Source organism: Tenrec ecaudatus, chromosome 10 (genome assembly GCF_050624435.1).
Source record: "Tenrec ecaudatus isolate mTenEca1 chromosome 10, mTenEca1.hap1, whole genome shotgun sequence".
Taxonomy (NCBI): Eukaryota; Metazoa; Chordata; class Mammalia; order Afrosoricida; family Tenrecidae; genus Tenrec; species Tenrec ecaudatus.
Window position 1 is genome coordinate 135,283,941 of NC_134539.1, and position 23,263 is coordinate 135,307,203.

At 58.5% G+C, this 23,263-nt stretch overlaps 1 protein-coding gene across 1 annotated transcript; it reads left to right on the top strand.

Annotated features, from left to right (window-relative positions):
- The first annotated feature begins 182 nt into the window (after positions 1–182).
- On the top strand, positions 183–22,875 carry ERBB2 (erb-b2 receptor tyrosine kinase 2). Its single transcript, XM_075561766.1, has 27 exons — positions 183–435; positions 6,534–6,685; positions 8,064–8,277; positions 8,909–9,043; positions 9,252–9,320; positions 9,454–9,569; positions 9,660–9,801; positions 10,157–10,276; positions 10,533–10,659; positions 12,250–12,323; positions 12,414–12,504; positions 12,708–12,907; positions 13,253–13,385; positions 13,466–13,556; positions 14,034–14,194; positions 17,242–17,289; positions 18,342–18,480; positions 18,560–18,682; positions 18,920–19,018; positions 19,170–19,355; positions 19,452–19,607; positions 19,696–19,771; positions 20,236–20,382; positions 20,911–21,008; positions 21,138–21,326; positions 21,572–21,824; positions 21,951–22,875. Exons 1-27 carry the CDS (start codon positions 363–365, stop codon positions 22,319–22,321), a joined length of 3,783 nt encoding a protein of 1,260 aa, XP_075417881.1. The 5' UTR covers positions 183–362; the 3' UTR covers positions 22,322–22,875.
- The last annotated feature ends 388 nt before the right edge of the window (positions 22,876–23,263 follow it).

Here is a 23,263-nt window from a genome sequence, read left to right on the forward strand (position 1 = left end):
AGCGCTGGCGCTCCCCACCCGCAGGCCGGGCACGGCCGGACCCCGGCCCGGCGCGGCGCAGGCCCAGCGAGGGAAAGCGCGGCCGCGCGTCGCCACTCCCCGAGCCCGGCTGGAATGCGGTCGGAGGGGGTGGGGAGCGGCGGGCGCCCGGCTCCCAATCACAGCGGCCCGGGCGGCGGGGGGAGGAGGAAGCACCGAGGGCAGCCGCGGAGCTGAAGCTCTCCGAGCGGGGCCCGAGCGACGCGGAGCACCCCGAGGCCGCCGCCCGCCCGCCCGCCCCTCGCAGGGTGCCGGCCCCGCCGCCCCGCGCCCGCGCAGCCTAGTCCGGCCGGAGCCATGGGGCCGGAGCCGCTGTGAGCACCATGGAGCTGGCGGCCTGGTGCCGCTGGGGGCTCCTCTTCGCCCTCCTGCCCCCCGGAGTCGCGAGCACCCACGGTGGGTCTGCGGGGAGGGGGGCGCGGGGCAGCGACGGCCGGCCCTGCAGCCGGGGAGGGCCGTGGGTCCGCCGGCTCCCGGGACCCGAACTTGGGGGACAATTGGGATGCTCCGGGCAGCCCGACCCTCGGGCAGGGAGGGGGGCAGGACCAGGTGGGCCAGGGGTGGGCAGCTGCACCGGAGGGGCGCGGTGAGCTCCCGTCCGGAGTCGGGCTCCGGGAACGCGCCCCACCGGGTGCTCGGAAGTCGCTCCCAAAGTTTCCCAAAGGGCGGAGTGCGCGGCGCGTGCGAGCGCCTGCTCCCCCTCCTGCCTCGCGAGCCGTCTCCCAGCCCTCCCAGTGGGCCGTCTCCGCCCCCAGACCGGACTCGGCCGGATTCCTTTGGGGGGGTCCCCGCCCCCTCCCCAGGCCGGGGTTTCGCCCCTCCAGCGCCGGGCAGGGTGGCGGGGTGGAGGGGGCGCTGGGAGGCAACCTGTGGAGCCCGAGCCCGGCTGGCTGCCGAGTTGCCTCATCGCGGGGTCCGGACTGGGGGCGGGCGTGACGGTTGTTTTTAAACAAGTGTCTGTCGGGCCGGCCTCGGGACGGGCTGCTTTGTCATTTTGCGAGAGCCTGGGAGGGGTGGGGTGGGGCGGTGAGGGGTGGCCGGGCCTTCTCTGGTTCTTGGGGGAGAGATTCCAGGGCTGTTTGGAAGTTCGGGGCAGGGGGCGGCAGGGGAGGGGGACAGCCGTGGACTTGCTGAAGGCTGGGCTGTGCGGGCAAAGAGCTGGCACAGTGTGTTCCGCAGGGGCGGGGATGGGTGGGAGTGGGGGAACTGCACAATGCTGGAAGCTGAAGTCTCCCCCACAGCCCCCAGCAAGAGGCCACTGAGCCATCTAGCACACAGTGAACTGCCCCACAGGGCTTCTGTGGCTAGGGTCACCACCGAAGCAGGCTGCTGCATCTTCCTCCCTCCGAGTGGCCGGTGGGTTGGAATTGCCCACCTTTCCTAAGCCCATTAAGCCTGGTGGCACCAGAACCCCGTCCTCGGTGTTGGTTGGCCTGCCTACTCTTCAGTGTGCACACCTTCCTGGAATCCTCAGATACCTTAACTCCACCAGAAGGTGCTGGGGTAGCAATGCCAGGTAACCAGAGAGGGGGCAGAAGACTTCGAGGGTGGGCTCCGAGCGAGCACAGGTGGTTGGACCCCCACATCTCTCTGCCATGGACAAGGCAGGGACAGAGTCCAGCTTCTCCTGGTTGTGGGGAAGACACACTGAGAATGGAGAGTGTTCTGACTTGGTGGACTTGGGGTGATGCCTTCCGGCTCCTGGCTGCTCGAGGGGGTCGGGTATTGGCTGTGTGTGTGAGGCTACAGGGGGTGGGGGTACCCCCAGTCTGTGTGTTACTGAGCGGATCTCCTGGCCTTGGTGCCTGGGCTTTGTGTTTCAAACAGCGTTCTCCCTGCCCACTTGGGGCATTTGGCTGAACTCTGCCCTCTCAAGGAACTCCCTCAAGGTGCCAATCGTCTGTAAACAAGGTGTGTGTGTGTGTGTGTGTGTGCGCGTGTGCGCGCGTGCGTGCAATGCGCACCTCTCTGAGGAAGAAGGCTGCTTTCTCCAGCCCCCTCCTCCAGTTTCCCAGGCAGGCCTCTAAGGACTGGTTAAAATGGCAGCTCACCACCCAGCTGCCTCCTGCACCCCTGTTCTATCCCAGGGCCAAGGGCAGGGGCTGGAATGGGAGGGCGGAACCTGAGGGGAGGTCCTAGGGTCAGGATTTTGCTGGGGACCCTTCCTTAGTGGTCAAGGTTTTGTAAATTGAAGCAAGCACATCCGTTTGATCATGCAGAACGCATCATTTAATTCCACCGTGACTCTCCGGGCATACAGTTACAAGGAAAGTAACCTTCTTTTAATATTCAGGGATAAACAATAGAAAAGCTAAGCTCCGGTATTAAAGAACAGTCTAGTCACTGCCTACTCCGAGTAGCCCTAGAGGACAGAGTAGGAATCCATGTATGAGCAGAAAGCCTCTGCAGTCTCCTGTAGAGCAGCTGGTGGGTTTGAACTGCTGGCCTTGAGGTTAGCGACCCAATCCCTCAGTCACTATGTCACCAAGACTCCATCCAGTGTAAAAAGAGAACAAATACTGCACCCCTAAATCAAATACAAACCACTTTCAACAATGTTTCCTAGGTAGAAGAGTCCCTGAATCACTGGTGGAACCATCCATCTCTCTTGCCTCAACTTACAGAGAAAAAGAGGCAAATAAACACACCCAAACCAGAGTGCTTTCTATGGTCCAGGCTCCCACACGGATTCATCTCACTTTAGCAGCGATCCTGTGAAAGGTGTGCACTGAAGCTCAGTGAAACAAAGCGACATGCACAGCTGACCCGTAAGGTCCAAGGTATTTTGGAGTCTAATAAGGAGGAATCAAGAATTAGTCAGAGTTTTAGTTCCAGTCAAGGGCAGAGCTCTGGCTAAGTGACCGCCATGAGCCAGGTAGAGTTACTAATCTGGTTTTTAGGTGAATGATCTTCTCATCCAGTTAGCTAGCCTGTAAAACAGAGGGTCTGTTTCCCTCCACTCACTAGGGACCCTCCTGGCCTCAGAGACCCTCTCTCCCTGCTTAGCCCAAGGCTGCCTTCCTCTTGGGCCCTCCTGGTATGGCAGGACACTAGGGGCAGGGTGGGGCCGGAGACCACTGGGACGCGCAGGACAGTGGGCAGAGGAATACAACTGGAGCAGAAGCAGAAGACTGATGAGGGATGGACTGGAGGGCTGATGCAGAGCCCTGGCAGCTATGCTTGCCCCTGGGGCTAGAATGACCTAGAATGGATGGCCGTCGTAGCCCCTAGCCTGTGAGAAGCCCTTCTGGGCTGGTGTCTCCATCACTGGCTAGGTCACTTGTTCGGCCTCTCCCCTCCCAGGAGAGGTCCGAGGTCCAGCCCAGGTGCTGTCAGTGAAGTGGGAGGATTCTTTTTGCTCCCTAGGTTTGGGTAGCCCCCCCGTTCTGTTTACAAAACCTCCTCGAGTTTACAGACTGCTTTTGGGTTGTTTTTGTTTTTGTGATCTTCTCCTTCAGCCAAGTTCAGGTCAGCACAGTCACTGGCTAACCGCCTGTGAGATGGCCGGCACCTGGGACCATGGAGACAAAGCCAATCTGATGGAGCTCCTGCCTGCCCAGAGGGACCGGGAGAAGGTTAGGGTCTTGTCCAAGGCCACACAGTGGGTGGCAGAGTTAGGTTTTGCTAAAGATCTGGAAGCCAGGCTTGACGCACTCTGTCCGACGTGTGTGTACGTGTGTGTACATGTGTGTACGTGTGTTAGGTCAGTCCTGGTGACTAGTGTGAGCTCTGGCCCCAAGTCTCAAGAGAGGGAGCTGAGGAGGAGTGTGTTCTCATGGAAATACATGAAGTCTTGGCTTCCTCATTGCTATGGAGAAGCGGCTAGGGTGGGGGTCAGGGAGTGGGAGTGAGGGAATCCATCCAGGTTGGGACCAAACCCTGGGCACAAAAATCCAGCCAGAGGGCCATGAGCGACCCTGACCAGCTGCTCCCAGGGTGGATGACATCATGCCCTTGACCTGTCTCTTGACTCATCTCACCTGGCCCCAGTTTATCACTCCAGACCCTGCTCTGCTCTGAGCCCGCCTCGCGGTCTTTGTCTTGAGGTTGGGGCTCCAGAGGGCCAGGTGACCTGGGAGGTTGTAAAGAGTTTCTCCGGTAGAATTAGAACTTCTTGCCCTGCAAGAGACTAAATGGGCCGGTGACCATGGGAGCCGAGGACACAGAGGGGAAGATGGGGAAGAGGGAAGTAGATAGGGAGGATTGGAGTGGGAGGGGTGGGAGTATCAAAAAGTAGTCAAACATCTTTTTTGGCTTCAGGTCAAGTTGCTCGGTTTTAGCCAGCCAGAGCCTTGGGAAGGGGACACTGGGTACCAATTTTACCACCTGTCTGCAAACACTTTTCAGAGTCACAATCAGCCTGAAATCAGGTAAACAACTCTCTAGTGGGGTGGGGCTCCCAGGTTTCTGATTGTTCAGTCCTGCCCAGCCTGGTCACCCTGCCTGAGCCCTGTGATGTTTACCGGTGGCACCCTCGGGAGTCGGCGTTTGTTTGGGGTGCACTTGCGTGCACGTGCTCGGGTGTGTGCGCTTGGGCCTAGTGGAAGGAATGTGGGGTTTAGCGTCAGGCAGCCCCGGGTTCAAATCCTGCAGTTCCCGTTGTTTTCCTGATGTCCCTCGTTAGCTGCAGAGGGCCTGCAGCGGGTGGAGACAGCCCTGCCCCAGACCCCGTGCATCCCTGTCCCAGAGGCTTGGGTCAGGGCCTGGGGTCTGGGTTTGGGGACAGCTGTGCCTGGGAAGCAGCTGAAGCCTCCGGGCCGGGGGAGGTCCTGGCAGCAGGGCGTTATTTTGGGCCTGGCCTGCCAGCCTGGCCTCCGGTTTCTCTTGGGAGTCTTGGGGGAGGGGTAAGGGAAGGGGGAGATGTCAGTGGGTGCAGCAGGGAGCGGAGCCTGGTGGTCTCACTCTTCTCAACGTGGGAGGTGCATGGACCCGTGGGGTCTATTCTGGGTTCTTCCTGCCCTCCCTCTTTGTGCCTTTCCCCTCCGTCCAGGGGGCTGGGAAGAGAGCCTACACGCTTTTGGTCACCAGCTCAGGTGGGGCCGTGGGCCCCTTCCAACTCCTGCAGGTAGGAGGTCTCTCTCATACACTCTAAGACAGTGGTTCTCCACCTTCCTCAGGCCCCGGCCCTTTCATACAGGTCCTCACGTGGTGGTGACCCCCCAACCAGAACATTGTTTTTGTTGCTACTTCATCACGGTCACTTGCTACTGTTATGAATCAGGTGGCGACCCCTGTGAAAGGGTTGTTTGAACCCCCAAAGGGGTCGAGACCCACAGGGTGAGAACTGCTGCTCTAGGCTTCACATGGCTGGGAGAGCAGAAGTCCTGGTGGCAAACTTTGAGGCCACCACTAGCCCGCCCCACTAGGCACCTGGTGGAGTGTGTCTGAGAAGGCCAGCAGGAACTCCAGGCAGCTCAGCCCCCTGTGGGCCTGTGTAAACCACGGTGCCCTCCCCTCCTCCCCCACACCCTCCTGGGCAAGACACACCAGGTGACTCATCTCTTCGCCAGAGCAGAAAAACGGGTTCAACTGGACACTCTAATCTCCCCCCTGCTGGCCGGCATGGTGCCAGCAGCTGTCCAGAACGCCCACCTGGCCCAGAGTGTAGCTTATCCCTCTAGTATCTGATCTCGGGGGTGGGGTGGGGTGGGGGGATACTTCTGGTTCCAGGGACACTAGGCTGGGGCTGAGAATGCCGACAGTTTAATCTTGATTCCCTTGGCTGGTGCTTGGCGTTGGGGCAGGGACACGGGATTGACATAGTGTCCTTGTGGCAGGAGTTTTGTGGCATCAATTTTGCCAGCTGGTTCTGGAGTCTTGCCCCGAAGAGGTGGCAAGGTGAGAGTGCCAACGTAGGGGCCTTCACGGCAGGCATCGCCCTGGCACAGGATCTGAGCCTGGGTCTGGATGTCTGTAGCCCGAGGTTTCTTTCTCTGCGGGGGGCGGGGGGACTTCCAGAGATCTCTGCAATGACCTGGCCCTTGGTTGCCCCAGGTCCCCTGTCATGACCCTCCTTTCCCACTCTCTGGGTGGCTCTGGGGGCTGGGGTGCCCCTTGCCAGGAAGTTGTAGTGTGGGTGGTGCTGGAATGAGGTGGGGGAGACTGCCCTGGGAGAGGGGCCGGGGGTATCCCAAGGATTCATGATTCATCTCTTCTCTTGGGGGATTTTTACCCCTCGGCCCTAAGTTGTGGCCTCTGAGACAAAGGAGGCTTTCTTTGCCAGCCTACACCCTGAACTGAGCAGGCAGACGCCATGGGGCTGGCCCAGCCGCGTCCCTCTGGAGGTCTCTCCATGGAGCCAGCTAGAAGGAGCCACTTCCCCAATTTTCTTTTCCCGAACGCGCAAGCTTTCTATGCCTGGCAGCCTTGCAGCTGCAGGTGGCGTGGGAGGAGGACTCCACCAGGCCTCTCTGGGATGGCACGACTCTGGGCTCACAGTGAGTGTGCCAGAGGTGGCCTTCTGACCTGTCTCCTCCCTTACTTCCTCCTTCCAGTGTGCACCGGCACGGACATGAAGCTGCAGCGCCCGGCCAGTCCCGAGACCCACCTGGACATGCTTCGCCACCTCTACCAGGGCTGTCAGGTGGTGCAGGGCAACCTGGAGCTCACCTACCTACCTGCCCATGCCAGCCTCTCCTTCCTGCAGGTGAGGCGTAGGGACAACCCTCCGCTTCTGGGTGACTGGTAGAAGGGTGGCTGTTTTTCCTTTAGTCCTTGTCTGTGGTTCTTCCACTGGGAAATCCTTGCTGATGTCTCACTCCCACTCATCCTGCTGCAAGATCAGTTGATACGCTTCCATAGATGCCAGGAACCTCTTGGGTGGACTACATCTGTACAATCTGATTAATATTTTTCACACAGGTTTCTTTTTTCAGTTTTCTTTTAAAAAATAATTTTATTCGGGACTCTTACAACTCTTTTTTAAAAATCATCTTATTAGGGGCTCATACAACTCTTATCACAATCCATACAGCCATCAATTGTGTGAAGCACATTTGAACATTCATTGCCCTCATCAATCTCAATTTTTATACAGTTTTATTGGCACTTCAACCACGCATCTTACAATTCAATAGTTCAATCATATCAAGAGGAGTTGTACAATCATTGCCACAGTCAAATTTAGAACATTTTCTTCTTGTACTCGTTACTAGTGTAATTATTATTCTTGTTATTTTTAAGTGATGGCAAAAAGATACACAACAAAATTCTTCATGGATCATTCAGTGCCACTGGTTATACACCACTGTCGATATCTTATTCCCAGTGATCCCACCACTATCCATGTAAACCTAATGTCCCTAAGCAAAACCTCTTCTTCCAGTTTTTTTTTTAGTAGTGTTCTTGATATAAAGTTCACATGTCATACACTTCCACAGTTAAGTGGCTTTTATTTTTTACTTATTTATGGTTATTTTTATAGTTAAGCCGCTTAGATCATCACAATCAATTCTAGTGCTTCCCCCCATTCATTGCTTGCTCCCCAATTCCCTTTCCCCTCCCCACTCCCCCAGCCTTGCCACTGATTAATTTTTGCTCTCTTGCCCACTGGGCCACCTCCCCTTTTGTCCAAGCCCTCCAGCCACTCTGCAGTGGAGGACAGGGATGCGGGAGATGTTCTTGTCCCAGGTCCAGTTCTGCAGCCGTTGAGCTGGATGAATGGCCCAGGCCTTAGCTTTAAGGCTTCACTTTCCCATCTGTATATGGAGAGCAATCCAGGTGCTGGAACTTGATGCCAGTGGTGATAAGCGAACAAGGCAGAGGGGAAGCCGACCTGTTAGCTGTGTTTCCTGCCCCTTGGGGCGGGGCCCGTGAATGTATGGCCTAGGCCTTTCCTGCTACGGCTGAAGAAACTGCCCTGCAAAGAGGGCAGGGCGCTCTCTCCATGGTGAGCTTTCTTGGTCATGCAAGCGTCTGCAGAGGCGCTCGCTCGACTTCCACTTTATGGACGAGGAGCAGGACTGCTCAGCGGGGCTGGGGATCTTGCTCCGTCTCAGCGCCTGCCCCGCTCGGTCCCCTTCCAGGATATCCAGGAGGTGCAAGGCTACGTGCTCATCGCCCACAACCAAATGAAGCAGGTCCCGCTGCATAGGCTGAGAATCGTGCGGGGCACTCAACTCTTCCTGGACAAGTTTGCCCTGGCCGTGTTGGACAACGGAGACACAGCCGACCCTGCCGCTCCTGCCCCGGGGGCTGACCCCGGAGGGCTGCAGGAGCTGCAGCTTCGAAGCCTCACAGGTGCACTCATCCTCAGTCCGGGAGCCACCTTTGGGTCATTGCTCCCTGTGGGGTGCCTTTGATGAACCGTCAGTGGTCTCCTCCTTCCCCCCCCCGTGGACGTGGACAGTGCGAGGGGAAGGTGCTTTGGGGCCAGTTAGGAAAAGGTCCCTTTTCCCTCTAAGATGCTGCAGCTTGACAAACAAGCCGAATGTCGGCTGGCCTCCTGCCTCCACTTGGCAGCTCCAACCTGCCCAGCTGTCCAGGGCAGCTGAGGAATTGACAGTGTCCCAACGCTCTGGAGACCTGGCCCTCTGCACGCAGGATCCCTTTTCAGTCTCGTTCTAACGCTGCATCCCTGGCAGTCCCATTTTACAGATGAGAATATGGGGACTTGCCGGGGACACACTCGGTGCTCAAGGGCATGCAGCTAGATAATGGTGAAGCCGGGCACTCCTTCCTGGGTCTCCACTGGTCCATCTGCAGACTTGGGCACAGGTGTGGGGTGTGGCAGAGGGAAGGCTAGAAGATGCCCAGGAAACTCCCGAGGTTGGGTGAGGGTACCTGCACCTCTCTTGAGAAGGGAGAGGGTTCTGAGAGGAGATGGGTGGTGAAAGTCATCTGCCCCCCCTCTCACCCCCCCATCCCACAGAGATCCTGAAGGGAGGTGTCCAGATCCTACGGAACCCCCAGCTTTGCTACCAGGAGACGATTTTGTGGAAAGACATCTTCCACAAGAATAACCAGCTGCCCCTGGAGATGGTCGATAGTGACCATTTCCGGGCCTGTAAGTGCCTGGCTGCCACCCGCAGCTCCCAGTGCCTCTTTCCGCACCCTCCTGCCCTGGTCTGCGTGTGTCCATTTCTACCTGCCTCAGGCCCTGTCTCCATGGCCCATCGCTGTGCATCCCCGAGACTGTTGGTCTCCAACAGTTTCTCTCCTCGGTCTCCGGTCACCCTTCCCTCTCTCTCACCATCCTCTGCTTCCCTCCCCAGGCAGGCCCTGTTCCCTAGCTTGTAAAGCCCCCCGCTGCTGGGGGGAAACTTCCAAGGACTGTCAGAGATGTGAGTCTTCCTGAAGCCCGGAATCTGGGGGGCTGGGACGGGAGCAGGCCTTCCCCGGGGGGCAGGGAATCGTTACGGGAGCTGATGGGACCGGCTGTGCCACCCAGCCCTCATCCTGCCCTCTGCCCGACAGTGACCCGCACCATCTGTGCTGGTGGCTGTGCACGCTGCAAGGGCCCGCTGCCCACGGACTGCTGCCACGAGCAGTGTGCGGCCGGCTGCACGGGCCCCAAGCACTCCGACTGCCTGGTAGGTGCCACTCTGCCTTGTGCCCATTGCCCGGCCCGGAGGTCACGGGGAGGGGCTGTCCCAGTGACCACCAACTGCTTGCCCTCCTAGGCCTGCCTGCACTTCAACCACAGTGGCATCTGTCAGCTGCAGTGCCCGTCCCTGTTCACCTACAACACGGACACCTTCGAGTCGGTGCTCAACCCGGAGGGCCGTTACATCTTTGGTGCCAGCTGTGTGACCACCTGTCCCTGTGAGCACCAGGGCCTCCTGGGAGTGCCTGGGAATCCGTATCACTCCCATGTGAGAGATGATGGGGGTGGAGGGCCGGGGGGCACCTCGGGTTCTGGCGATCACTTCCCCCTTGTAGTTGAGAGAGCCAGATTGTCTTTGTTCGAATCCTGGCTCCTCTACTTACTACTACTGTGACCTTGAATCAGTTCCGTAACTCCGGGCCCTAGTCTCTCTTGCTAACAAATGGAGTTCCGGCAGTGCTCAGCATAGGTGGGTGTGAGGAGCGAGTGACCCGTGCCAGGCCCTGTTCTTGCACCTGGGCATAGTGACACGGCATGGAGGGTCAGAGCTTAGACCTTTCCTCATCTCCTCAGACAACTACCTGTCTACGGATGCAAGCTCCTGCACCCTGGACTGTCCCCTGAACAGCCAAGAGGTGACAGCGGAGGATGGCACCCAGCAGTGTGAGAAATGCAACAAGCCCTGTGCCCAAGGTATCTACTTGCTGCTCCCCGGGCTCAGTCCTTGCCTCTGTGTACCCAGCCCACTCTGTCCCATGCTTCCTTGTACCCTCCCGGGACACAAGCCTTTTCTCCGCTGCCTCCGGCAGTGTCCCTTATCTTCTGGCGGTGTGGAGGTGTGTGAGCGGGGCTCTGGGAGAGGGCTGGAGAGAGGGCAGAGGAGTTGGGGCTCCTGAAGCCAGAGAAAGGGGCCTGAGCCGGTTCCTTGCCCTGACCCCTTGCCCCCCAGTGTGCTACGGCCTGGGCAGGGAGCACCTGCGGGAGGTGAAGGCGGTCACCAGTGCCAACATCCAGGAGTTTGCAGGCTGCAAGAAGATCTTTGGGAGCCTGGCTTTCCTACCTGAGAGCTTCGCTGGGTAAGGACACAGAGCCGGGGCGTGAACCGGGCCGGCGGCTGGCAGCGCTGAGGAGCCGGGGTGGGGACCAGCGGGAGCAGGAAGTTGGGGGGAGCTGGTTTTTGTAAATGAAATACCTGCCATCAACGGGTGTTTGTCCGTCTCGGTGAGACCTTCCTTAATGTGTTTGTCAAGAGGTGGAACCGTCCAGGTAGAGTGAGAGGCCTCATGCGTTCCGAGCAGGGTCCTTCAGAACAGCTCAGACCCGGCACGGCGCAGAGGTCCACCCATGAGGGGATAATCAAACCATCTCGTGTCCAATCTATCAATATACCGCCCCCCACCCCCAGCCTGGAGAAGCCTCCAAAACACTGAGAGCAAACGCAGGCCGAGGCCAGAGTGTGCGACCAAGTGGCTCCTAGAACAGGCAGAACCACTCCAGGGTGATAGAGATCAGAACGGTGGTTGCCCCGGGCGGGATGGGGACTGTCAAGGGACGCAGGGACATTTCTGCAGCGAGGGAGGGGAAATGTTCTCGTCACCGATGGGGGTGGCGCGCACCCGAGGGACTGCGTCCGTCCAGAGGGCGCACGCTGTAAAGGAAACGTGCTGATTCTGCTCCAAGCAGCAAGGGGAGCACTGCCCTTCAGCCCGTCCGTCCCCTCTGGGCCCCTTCTGAGAGGGGACTCTTGTTCCGAGTGTGTACCCTTCAAGAGCACGTGTGCAGATCGGGACACACGGCTGTAGCCACGGATTTCGCTGGGGAGGGGCTTTCTGTGAACGGCCCGTGGGAGGTGTGCGGCCTCTTGCTTTGTGTGCTTGTGCAGGAGGGAGCTGGCCGCTCAAGTTTGAAACCTGGCCCCGCCTCCTGGTCTGTAAACTGGGGGCAGTGCTAACCTCACCTTTCAAGGGGTTCGGGCGTGGCCCGCACGGGGAAAGCCGAGGTCTTAGTCTCTGACCTGGAGAGCTCGGGGTTCGGTTTAGTTCCCTGTGATTGATGAGAGTTGAAGGGAAAACTCACTGCCATCGAGTCGATGGCGCCTCAGAGTGACCCCCCCTAGGACAGCGTGGCACTGCCCCCTTTGAGTTTCCGAGATTGTAACTGTTTAGGGGAGTAGAAAGCCCCGTCTTTCTCCCAGTGAGGGCTAGGTTGTTCAACTGATGTGTAATTGATGGGCGAAGCTAAAATGGTGGTTACGGGAGCGTTTAGGTCACTTTAGGTTTCCACTCTTAGCAACAGTTTGGCCTTGGCCTTGCCTCGGGGAATGGGGGCTAGTACCTCTCTGGGCCACCTTCCTCACACATGGCCCTCCAGTCCATGAGGCTCAAAGTGACCCTATAGGTCAGGTTAGAACTGCCCCTCTGGGTTCCCGAGATGGGAAAGCTTCACGCAGTAGAAAGTCTGCCTCATTTTCCTCCGGGGCCACATTCCTAGAAAAGGGATTTCTGGCTCAAAGGATATAAATATTGCTTGTTAGATCCTGCCAAACGAGGGCCTGGGCGTTTGGAGCTCACGATGGGAACCGCCTGGCTTGGTAGGGAAGGCATTCAAGGTGGGCAATCATGCCCACCCCCTTCCCTGCCTGCTGACTCCCCCCCTCCTCCTCCTAGGGACCCAGCCTCCAATACCCCCCCGCTGCAGCCTGAGCAGCTCAGAGTGTTCGAGACACTGCAAGAGCTCACAGGTGGGCTAGGGGCAGGCTATCCCCTTGGGTCAGGGCGGGGCCCCTCTCCGAGGTGGGTCCCTGTCATCCTCAACCTGGCTGTGCCTGCAGGTTATCTGTACATCTCAGCATGGCCCCACAGCCTGTCCGACCTCAGTGCCTTCCAGAACCTTCGAGTCATCCGGGGACGAGCTCTGCACGAGTGAGTGAGCTTCCCGGAGCCAGCACCTAGGGGAGGGGCTTCCCAGGAAGCTTCGGATCAGTGGGTGGGGTTGGGAGCAGGTCTCCCCAGTTCTTTCCGGGAGTTTGGGGAGTTAGGCAGTGGGCGAGGTGGGGAAGGACCGGGAAGGGGGGGGGGCGGTGGAGAGTTGGTCCCCCTGCAGCGGAGTGCCCTTCCCCCCACAGCGGCGCCTACTCGCTGACCCTGCAAGGCCTGGGCATCAGCTGGCTGGGGCTGCGCTCGCTGCGGGAGCTGAGCAGCGGGCTGGCGCTCATCCACCGCAACGCCCGGCTCTGCTTCGTCCACACGGTGCCCTGGGACCAGTTCTTCCGGAACCCTCACCAGGCCCTGCTGCACACTGCCAACCGGCCCGAGGCTGAGTGTGGTAAGACCCGGAGCCCAGGGCCAGCGCACAGCATGCCCTCGTGCACCCGGCAGCAGCATTCTGGAACTGGTGCGGCCTGCCCAGCCCTGGCGCATCCTTCTTGAGGCTGCTTGGGCTGGCATGGCCGCTTGGCATGGCTTCCAGCGGAGACCCTGCCACACTGCCTTGGCCCCCCTCCCTCCCCTGGCCTTCCTGTGTTTGGAACCGCCCAGAACTCTCTTAGCCCTGCCTTCCTCGCCTGGCACCTGGTTCCCCCCTGCAGCCCAGACCACGTCCCCTCCCTGGGTCACTGAGCCAGGGGCCCCACTTAAGCACCCTCCTCTGACCCTTCCCTCCTCACTGCAGTGGGTGAGGGCCTGACCTGCTACCCCCTGTGCGCCCACGGGCACTGCTGGGGTCCCGGGCCCACCCAGTGTGTCAAGTGCAGCCAGTACCTGCGGGGCCGTGAGTGTGTGGAGGAATGCCGAGTTCTTCAGGGGTATGCGGGGCGGAGGAGGGGTGGCTGGAGGGGAGCCCAGGGGCTCCTCTCGGACCCCTCTCACCTGCCCCTTCTCCCAGGCTGCCCCGGGAGTATGTGAAGGACAGACGCTGTCTGCCGTGCCACCCTGAATGTCTGCCCCAGAATGGCTCAGAAACCTGCTTCGGATTGGTGAGACGCTGGTGGGCCCAGGGTGGTTGGAGGGATGTCCTGGTGGGGGGGGAGGGGTTTGCTCAGGCCGGTAACTGGTTCTGGGGAGGCCTGGCTCTTGGGCATGGTAGCTGAGGAGAGGCGGTAGAGATGGGTGGTTGGCAAGAGGGGTGGACACACAGTGGGTCTGGGTCTGACGTAGGAGCAGCTGGGACATGCTCCTGAGAACCCCTAAGAAGCAGTGGTCCTCAACCTTCCTCATGCCGTGACTCTTTCATACACTTCCTCATGTGGTGGTGATGCCCCAACCATAACATTACTTTCGTTGCTACTTCATCATTGTCATTTTGCTGTTATGAATCGGGCGACCCCTGTGAAAGGGTTGTTTGACCCCCAAAGGGGTTCTGATGCACAGGATGAGAACCGCTGTCATAGGGGGATCCTGCTGCCCAGGAGGTGCCTGTGTCACCCCGACCCCCATCCTTCCTCCCCACCCAGGAGGCTGACCAGTGTGTGGCCTGTGCCCACTACAAGGACGATCCTTTCTGTGTGGCTCGTTGCCCCAGCGGTGTGAAACCTGACCTCTCCTTCATGCCCATCTGGAAGTTCCCGGATGAGGAGGGTACATGCCAGCCTTGCCCCACCAACTGCACCCACTCGTGAGTCTGAGGGCCTTTTTGGCAGAAGGGAAGGTGGGGCTTTTGTGTCAGGAGCCTCTCGGGCTCTTATTCTAAAGGCGGGACAGCTTGGCTTTCCTTGTCCTGTGGTTCCTAATTCTTCCTAGTTTTTCTCCTGACTACAAAAGGAACATGCTGTTAAAACATTTTAAATGAACACATCACAAAACCATACATCAGAATAAATGTTGCTGGCAGTTCCGGGTCCACTCCATGTTTTGGAATAGTCTTCTTTCAATTCTTCTCTGTGTACATTCTAGCATCTATCATTGCATGTACTTATCATTGTCATTTACTTTCATTTTATCAGAATGGGATCAGAGACCATATGAGTTGTTTGCAGGTTGGTTTTTCCCGCTGAGCAGAATCCTGCCGTGTTTGCCATGCTCCAGCTGGGAGTTCTACTTCACTCCCACTTATTATTTTCCTCAATTGTTGTTTTTAATGGTGCACAAACAACATGACGACATCCTTGCGATAAACACTTCCGGCAATATAAAAACGCAAACCTTACCAAGCCACCTCCCCCTTTCTGGGGAAAACCCCTTTTTTCTATACACTTACATCTCTTACACTTACACAAAGTTGTTGTGCTTGGAGGTCAAAATGGTCCCCCAAAATGACAATTTCAAAAAGTTCACCCTAATATACAATCAGGGTTGTGTGTGTGTGTTTATTGTAAATTAGGGAAGGCTTACAGAGCAGATCATCAGTTGTACACTAGACGATTTGTACATTCTTTTCCATCTCCTTCGTTGTAGTCTCTTCTGTGCCACATGGCCTATCTTCCCGCTTTGCTGGCCATCCTGTCTCCAGCCCACCCACCTGCACCCCACCCCGTCCCCATTTCTGAACTTGGTCCTTGGGGAAAATGTTGCCTCCTTGACCCCAAATGATTGTTGATTCTGTGGGTGCACCATCAGTCGTGTTACTCTTCCCCTTGTGGGCCTGTCTGTTATTTGGCTGAGCAGAGACATGAGACCAGTCTACACCGACCAGAGTCTTAGGGATCCACCAGTCTCTATGCACCCGGCGAGCCTGGGCTTTCTCCCGAGTTTGGGTTTTGTTCCAAAGCTCTCTCCCACTCTGCCCAGGACCTTTCTCATGTGGTCTCTTCCAAAGCAGTTGGCAGTGGGAGCTGGGCAGCACCTCGTTCTTCAGGCCTTAGGCTCGTAGAGATGGATGTTCACGTGGCCGTTGGTCCATTGGAGTGATCATTCCCATGGTGCTTCTATTTTCATCCTTCTCCCTCCAGCCTGGGAGAGGGAGAGAGACTCGCGATAGCCACGAACGAGGTGTGTGTGTTGTGTGTGCGACTGTAACCGGGATTGTACCCTACGTATTTTAGTGTGCTTTGCTTCCCCCCCTCCCCCGCTACTTAGTATATCTTGGAGGTTTTTTCTTGTGACCAAAGAGATCTACCTCCTTTTTAAAAAACAAAAAGTTACTCGACCCCTAGAATGGATGTCATAGAATTTACTTAACAGTGTCTCTCTATTTGAGTGAACCTGCTGACCCCCCCCCCCACCTTTTCCTCATACAGCCTATGAGCATCCTTGTGCACGCCCCCTAGTGGGCAGGTAATGTTAGGGACCATGTCCCAGAGCTTGCTTTCACTTTCTTCCGTGTTGCTGCAGAACACACCCTGACTTAGTTTCTGCCCCAACCGCCCATTGACACTGATCCCCGCCATTCTCACCCTTCGTTCCTTGTCGTCGCCCATCTTCGGAGTGGTCGCTGTCACGTTGAGCCCACAGAGACAAGTCTTAAAGGAGCGCGGGCTCAAGGCAGGCAGCTTTCTTTCTCTCAATAGTTTTATCACAGTGAAATTCACATGGCCACTTCCGCCGCAGTTGAGTTGCATTTAAAAGGAGTCGTGTATCCATCACCACAGTCAGTTCCACAGCATCTCCCCTCCCCTGGTGTTTACCATTTGCTCCCTCCTCCCCCTCAGCCTCCCTGACGCCCCCCAACAAACCTTCACACGTTACTGTCTCTACATCTGCTCCTGCTGTGTTTTATATACCAGGAGACGTGCCAAAGACCAGGGAAAACAGATACAAAGGAAAGACCACCAGCAGTCTTAAAATAAGCCAGAGTGAAAACCTCTGTCAAGAAATATTTCAACCCAGAGCAAATTCAGAATGGGTCAAGAGGGAGGGGAGCTGCCCAGGTACCCTGGTATATTGTAGTTCATCCCCCCATATCAAGTGTACAGTCACCTCTGTCTGAGAGCAGGGCTATTTACACCCCTGGACTGCGGTCAGAGGGGCACTCTGCGGATGGCTTTGGGCTCCCGCTGCCTTCCATAGCCATCTACAAACTGAGCTCTGACACCTTTCCCTCCATCCTATATGGATTTTGTTCTCTGCCATCTTTGGATCACTCAGGCTGGAAGGCTTGTCTCTTTCAACAGTGAAGCTACCCGCTGGTCGGTTCTAAGATGATGTCAGGGATTAGTTTGATTTAAGATTTAAAGATGATCTCAGGGCAATATCATCATGGTTGAATTTGACGGGTGCTGCCACACTAGGAGCCCTGGTGGCATCGTGGCTGTGAGTGGGGCTGCTAACTGCAAGGTCAGCTGTTTGAAACCACCAGCCGCTCCTCGGGAGAAGGCTGAGGTTTCCTGCTCCCATACAGAGTCCCACAGGGAGAGCTCCACAGTGTCCCACAGAGTCACTCTGAGTGGGATTCCGCTCGATGACCGCAAGTTTGGTGGTTTTTTCGTTTTGTTTTGCCAAACTGCTGGAGGCACGGTGACCAAGAGCAGAGCAGCACTTTCCAAAGCGATGCTCATCTAGATGCCTCACCCCTGCCGCCCACCACAGGGGGCATGCCGGGGAGCTGGAGATGCAGGTTCCCAGGCCAGAGAGGTGCTTCCCTTGCCTTGCTGGGTGATCCTGAGCCCAGATTCTGCCTTTGGCTAATGGGGGTAAGGGCCCACCCCACCTGCCTCGGTGGTGTGGGGCTGGAATGAGTCCTGGAGGGTGGTCTGTAAGAGTGACTGACCGCACTCTCTCCGGCAGCTGTGTGGACCTGGACGAGAAGGGCTGCCCCGCTGAGCAGAGAGCCAGGTGGGTCCGCTCCCCTAGACATGCCGAGTTGCCCCTCACGTTTCCCACGGGCTCCTGGGGGTCCCTGCTGCAAGGGGGGGGAGGGTCTTCTGACCCTTCCCAACCCACCCTGTTGCTAGTTACCATTTTAAATCGGCCCTACCAACTAGAGCAAGACCTGTGCAGGATGTTGGGAGGGGGCGGGGAACAGGACAACGCCCAGTGTCCCCCACCCTTGAAGAGGCTGGTGTCTCTGGAGAGACACGGCAGTCGAAGTTCTTAAGACTCCAGAAGATTTAGAAGAAGAGGTGCTGTAGCACTGGGCAGGGAGCGGGAACCAGGAGGGTGGCACCATCTGAGCCGGGCCTGGGCAGAGGGGCAGGTGAAGGGAAGGCATTAAGGGGCTCATGACAATGAAGTGTGCTCCCTCTGAGTGAGCCTAGGGGAGGGAGGGAGGGAACACGGGGTCACGTGAGGGCCCTGTCCACCAGGTCTCGGGAGCCATGAAGGTGCTCTGGGCACAGACCAGGTGGGAGTGTGTCCTTGGCCATCAGTTGTTGGTGAAGCAAGCCTTCCCCAGAGCTTTGCTCGCGCGCCAGACCCTGGGCTGCATAGGGGAGGGACGCGGGCGCCAGCCAGGCCAGCGCCTCCTAGAACGAGCTGCGTCTTGGCAGATGAGGAACAGTGTGCCAAGCAGGAGGACCAGGGTGTGCAAAGGCTAGGAGGTGTGGGAAATCGTGGCCTAGGGGTGAAAAATTTGGCTAGAACATGTGAATCACTGAGTTCTGGGTACATTCCTGGGCCTAACCCATGGCCACAGTCCGGCTGTCTGGGAGTGGGGCTCCCGCATCATAGCAACGAGCTCTCTGGTGATCCTCAGGGCAAGTCTGGGACCCCTGGACGGGAGCCTCGGCTAAGGCAGAGACCTTGGCGGTGTGGGTGGAGAGGGCTTTGAACTTTCTTCTGGAGGCAGTGAGGGAGGGCCGAGTTTGGTTTTGGAGCTGAGATCGAGGGCCGCCCTGGTTTGTAGGTCACCCTATGCTTTCCCTTTCCCAATGACCCTGTCCCCCCAGCCACGTGACGTCCATCATCACCACTGTGGTGGGCGTGCTGCTGCTGCTGGTCGTGGGGCTCTTCCTGGTCATTGTCATCAAGCGGCGGCGGCAGAAGATGCGGAAGTACACGATGAGGAGGCTGTTGCAGGAGACCGAGGTAAGGCGGCCTTTGGGCCTCGCAGCCGCCCTCAGGGGCTGCGGCCAGGCCGGGCACTGACCACTGCCCGCTTCCCCAGCTGGTGGAGCCGCTGACGCCCAGCGGGGCGGTGCCCAACCAGGCTCAGATGCGGATCCTGAAGGAGACAGAGCTGAGGAAGGTGAAGGTGCTTGGATCTGGAGCCTTCGGCACTGTCTACAAGGTCAGAGGCGGGCCAGGGCCTGGTGTGTGCCGGGCCCAGGAACACGGAGCCTGAGGAGGGGAGCCACTGCCCGAATCTGGGGAGGGTATTGTTTGGGAGAGTACAGATACAGAAGTGGAAAATGGGGAGTGGGGGGAATAGGAAGTGGTGAAAAGTGAGGTTATGGGCAGGAGGGACACAGGGACCAGAAGTCCCCTCTGGCCACCCACTTCCTCACACCTCCCTTACTCTGTGCAGGGCATATGGGTCCCCGATGGGGAGAATGTGAAAATCCCAGTGGCCATCAAAGTGTTGAGGGAAAACACGTCTCCGAAAGCCAACAAGGAAATCCTGGATGTAAGGCTCCTGGGCTGGCACACAACGACTGCCTACACCTGGGCTCTTCACCCTTCTCCTGTGAACCTAGGTTCTGTGGGGGGGGGTACATGGGGCACGGAGGTGGTCAGCTTGGTGGCCATCCACACGATCTCTGTATCATCACCCCCAGGAAGCGTACGTGATGGCTGGTGTGGGCTCCCCATACGTGTCCCGCCTGCTGGGCATTTGCCTGACCTCCACAGTGCAGCTGGTCACCCAGCTCATGCCCTACGGCTGCCTCCTGGACCACGTCCGTGAGCACCGGGGGCGCCTGGGTTCCCAGGATCTGCTCAACTGGTGTGTGCAGATTGCCAAGGTAAGCTCTGCGGACGCCAGGCTGACCGGGGCGAGCTGCGGCGGGCACCAGCCCTGGGAGAGTGGGCGAGGTCCACAGCGCTCCCTGTGACCCCAGGGAATGAGCTACCTGGAGGAAGTGCGGCTTGTGCACAGGGACTTGGCTGCCCGGAACGTGCTGGTGAAAAGTCCCAACCACGTGAAGATCACGGATTTCGGGCTGGCGCGGCTGCTGGACATTGACGAGACTGAGTACCATGCGGACGGGGGCAAGGTCAGAGGCAGGAGGCGCAGGGAGGCAGGCTGGGCCACAGAGGGCACCCGGAACGGCCACTTGCTCAGGGCCCTCCTCTTTTCTCCAGGTGCCCATCAAGTGGATGGCTCTGGAGTCCATTCTCCGCCGGCGGTTCACCCACCAGAGTGATGTGTGGAGCTATGGTGTGTGTGAGGGAGGGGCAGGCAGGGGGGATGGGGAGTGGCCTGGGGTTGGGGGACAGCTGAGAGCTGGAGAGAGGGCCCTGCCCTGCCCTGCCCGAGGGCTGCAGACCCAACCAAACTCACTGCCATCCAGTCAACACGGACTCACAATGACCCTACAGAACAGGGTAGAACTGCCCTTTGCGCGTCTGAGACGGTCACTCTCTATGGGAGTGGAAAGCCCTGTCTGTCTCCCGTGCCGTGGCTCGTGGTTTCAAACTTCGGTCCTCGAGGATCTCAGCCCACTAAGCTCTCAGGGCTCCTGTGCCTGAGCTGCACATTCCCAGGAAGTGGGCAGGTGGAGGTTGGGTAGCTCCTGTCCCTTGGTATTGCACCCTCCCGATGGTGCACTACTTCTGGACAGAGCTGCGGCCAAGTCCATTAAAGCCCCCAACCTGGTCCCCCACACCCCGCTCTGACTCCAGGTGTGACTGTGTGGGAGCTGATGACTTTTGGGGCCAAACCTTACGATGGAATCCCAGCCCGGGAGATCCCTGACCTGCTGGAGAAGGGGGAACGGCTACCCCAGCCCCCAATCTGCACTATCGATGTCTATATGATCATGGTCAAATGTGCGTGGCTGGGCTGCGTGGGGGAGGGCAGAAAGGGGGGATCCTGGCTGGGGCTCACAGGGGCAGGGGGTGGGGGTGCACACAGACCCAGGTGCTGGTGTCCTAGATTGATCCACCCGGTTAGTGCTACAAACCAAAGGGCTGGTGATTTGAACTCACCCAGAGGTGCCTTGGAGGATACCCTGGCGCTGTACTCTCAAAGAGCAGCAGCGTGGAGCCCCGTGCGCACAGACCCACGAGCTCTCTCCGAGACCAAGTCGGCTGTGCAGTCCCTGGGTGCCAAGGGCCCCTCCTCGCCTCCCTTTCCCAGTATGCCTCCTGGGGAGCACCTAGAGGCCTGGCCAGGGAGAAACTTTTTGCTAAATAGAAGGAAACTGTGGAGTTGCCCATGGGTCTGGCCCCGGACCCCCTTACTCTGGGGCCTCTAGTAGCTGGCCTCGCTGGCCTGCCCAGACTGGATTTAGCCAGAGCGGGAGGAGGGCCAGAGCTCCAGCTGGCCCTGGGACTGAAGCTGGGTGCCCGCCACAGGTTGGATGATCGACTCGGAGTGCCGGCCGAGGTTCCGGGAGTTGGTGTCCCAATTCTCCCGCATGGCCAGGGACCCCCAGCGCTTTGTGGTCATTCAGGTACTGGCTCTCTCCACCCCGTGGTTGTCTCCCCCAAAGGGTGGGAAACGGAGCCTCCCTGAGCCCTCTCGGGGTGGCTGTGCACCGGGCAGAGCTGATGCTGCCACCCTCTGCCTCCGTCCTCCCCAGAATGAGGACCTGGGCCCAACCAGCCCCTTGGACAGCTCCTTCTACCGCTCGCTGTTGGAGGACGAGGACATGGGGGACCTGGTGGATGCCGAGGAGTACCTGGTGCCCCAGCAGGGCTTCTTCTGTCCGGACCCCGCTCCCGGCACGGGTGCCCCGGCCTCCTGCAGGCACCGCAGCTCATCCACCAGGGTCAGTGCTCACCCACTCGGTGGTGGCTGTGTGGTCCCCTTCTCTAATGTCCCCCATTCTCCCTCAGGAGGGCTCCTGCTTGTCTTCTCAGCCCTATGGCCACCCCGTGCTGCCCTTCTCTTCACGGTGACCTCACCTTGTTTATACCCCAAAGGTCCCTGGGACCCCGGCATCTCCCAGGGTGCCGCCATCCCAGATCCATGAACGCCCCCCCCCCCCCCCCCACGATTCTCTCTTGTCTTCAGAGTGGCGGTGGTGAGCTGGCCCTGGGGCTGGAGCCCTCCGATGAGGTGCCCCCGCAGTCGCCCCTGGCACCCTCGGAAGGGACAGGCTCCGATGTGTTTGATGGCGACCTGGTCATGGGGGCAGCCAAGGGGCTGCAGAGCCACCCCACGCAGGACCCCAGCCCTCTGCAGCGGTACAGCGAGGACCCCACAGGAACGCACGCACCTGAGACGGATGGCTACGTCGCCCCCCTGACGTGCAGTCCCCAGCCCGGTACGGAGCCCAGGCCCAAGCTGAGGTTGGGAGGTGGGCAGAGTTGGGTAGGTGTTCACTGTGGGGGCAGGGACAAAGATCCTTGGGTTCCTTTCCCTAATGATGCACCTTCTCTTGCCATTTCAGAATACGTGAACCAGCCCGGGGTTCGGCCACAGCCCCCCTCTCCCCTGGAGGTTCCCCGGCCTCCTTCCCACCCTGCTGGTGCCACTCTGGAAAGGCCCAAGACGCTCTCCCCCAAGACTCTCTCCCCTGGGAAGAATGGAGTTGTCAAAGATGTTTTTGCCTTTGGGGGTGCCGTGGAGAATCCTGAGTACTTGGCACCCCAGCCTGGGGCTGCCCCTCTGCCCCACTCTGCCCCCGCCTTCAGCCCAGCCTTTGACAACCTCTATTACTGGGACCAGGGCCCATCGGAGCGGGGCTCTCCACCCAGCACCTTCGAAGGGACCCCTACAGCAGAGAACCCAGAGTACCTGGGTCTGGACGCGCCAGTGTGAGCCCGAAGGCCAAGTCAGCCGAGGCCCCGCTGTACCTCAGGGAATGGGCGAGGCTGGACTTGCGGCCCACATCAGGACGAGGTGGAAGAGGGCCCCCGGACCGCCTGCGCCCAGAGGAGCCTGCCATGCTAAGAATCGGTCTTAAGGAACCTTCTTACCCACATTCCAAGTGGCTGAGAAGGAGCCTGGCTGGAAGGGTGGGGCGCCCTGGGTGCTCTTGCTTGTTGTTTACTTTTTGAGCCCTGCCCCAGCATCCCTTAGGAGCCAACAGGTACCACAGCCGATCTCCTCACCTGTGGCTGCAGCCCCTCCAAGCCCTCTTCCAGATCCCAGTCTGGAAGGACGAGGGAAGCTAAGCCTAGGAGCTGGAAGAGGACCCAAGAGGACGAGGAAGGGGGCTCCTAAGTGACCTTCAGAGACTTTCCTGAGACCGCTCTGCTGCCCGGAGCAACTGCGTCCAGAAACCACTTCCTGTACAGATTGCTTGTTTTTACTTCTGTGGGGTTTTTTTGTTTTGTTTTTTAAAATAAAATAAAAGCCTAGGGGAAAAGGTACTGTGTAGAAGGCGGGTCCCTGGGGTTGGGGAAGGGATGTGCCCCTTCTCCACACCCCCCTTCTCCATTTGCTAATTCACACTCATCTTCTGAGGAAAGAGGTGGCAAAGTTCATGAAGCTTGGCGAAAGAGCCTGCCATCAGGCTCCCTGCTGTGGGCGTGGAGGAGCTGGGTGTCCTGAAAGCCCTTGGATATCCAGATTGTTCTTGTTTAGAGCCAACCAGAATGAAGTGACTGCCTCCTGGGGAGGAGTTGAGGGTTGGGTCGGGAACAGAAGGGCAGGACCTACTCTGTGACTTCTTTTCTTGGCCTTGGCTTTCAGAGAGGAGCTTTTAAACTAGAGTTACCCACAAAAGTCCAGTCCTCCAGCACAGCGAGGTGGTACAAC

Excerpts from the sequence above, each read along its gene's own strand:
- ERBB2 (XM_075561766.1), top strand. The coding sequence starts at position 363 with ATGGAGCTGGCGGCCTGGTGCCGCTGGGGGCTCCTCTTCGCCCTCCTG. Across the intron at positions 9,321-9,453 it reads TTCCAAGGACTGTCAGAGAT|TGACCCGCACCATCTGTGCT; the intron begins GTGAGTCTTCCT and ends TCTGCCCGACAG. Across the intron at positions 19,608-19,695 it reads ACCATGCGGACGGGGGCAAG|GTGCCCATCAAGTGGATGGC; the intron begins GTCAGAGGCAGG and ends TCTTTTCTCCAG.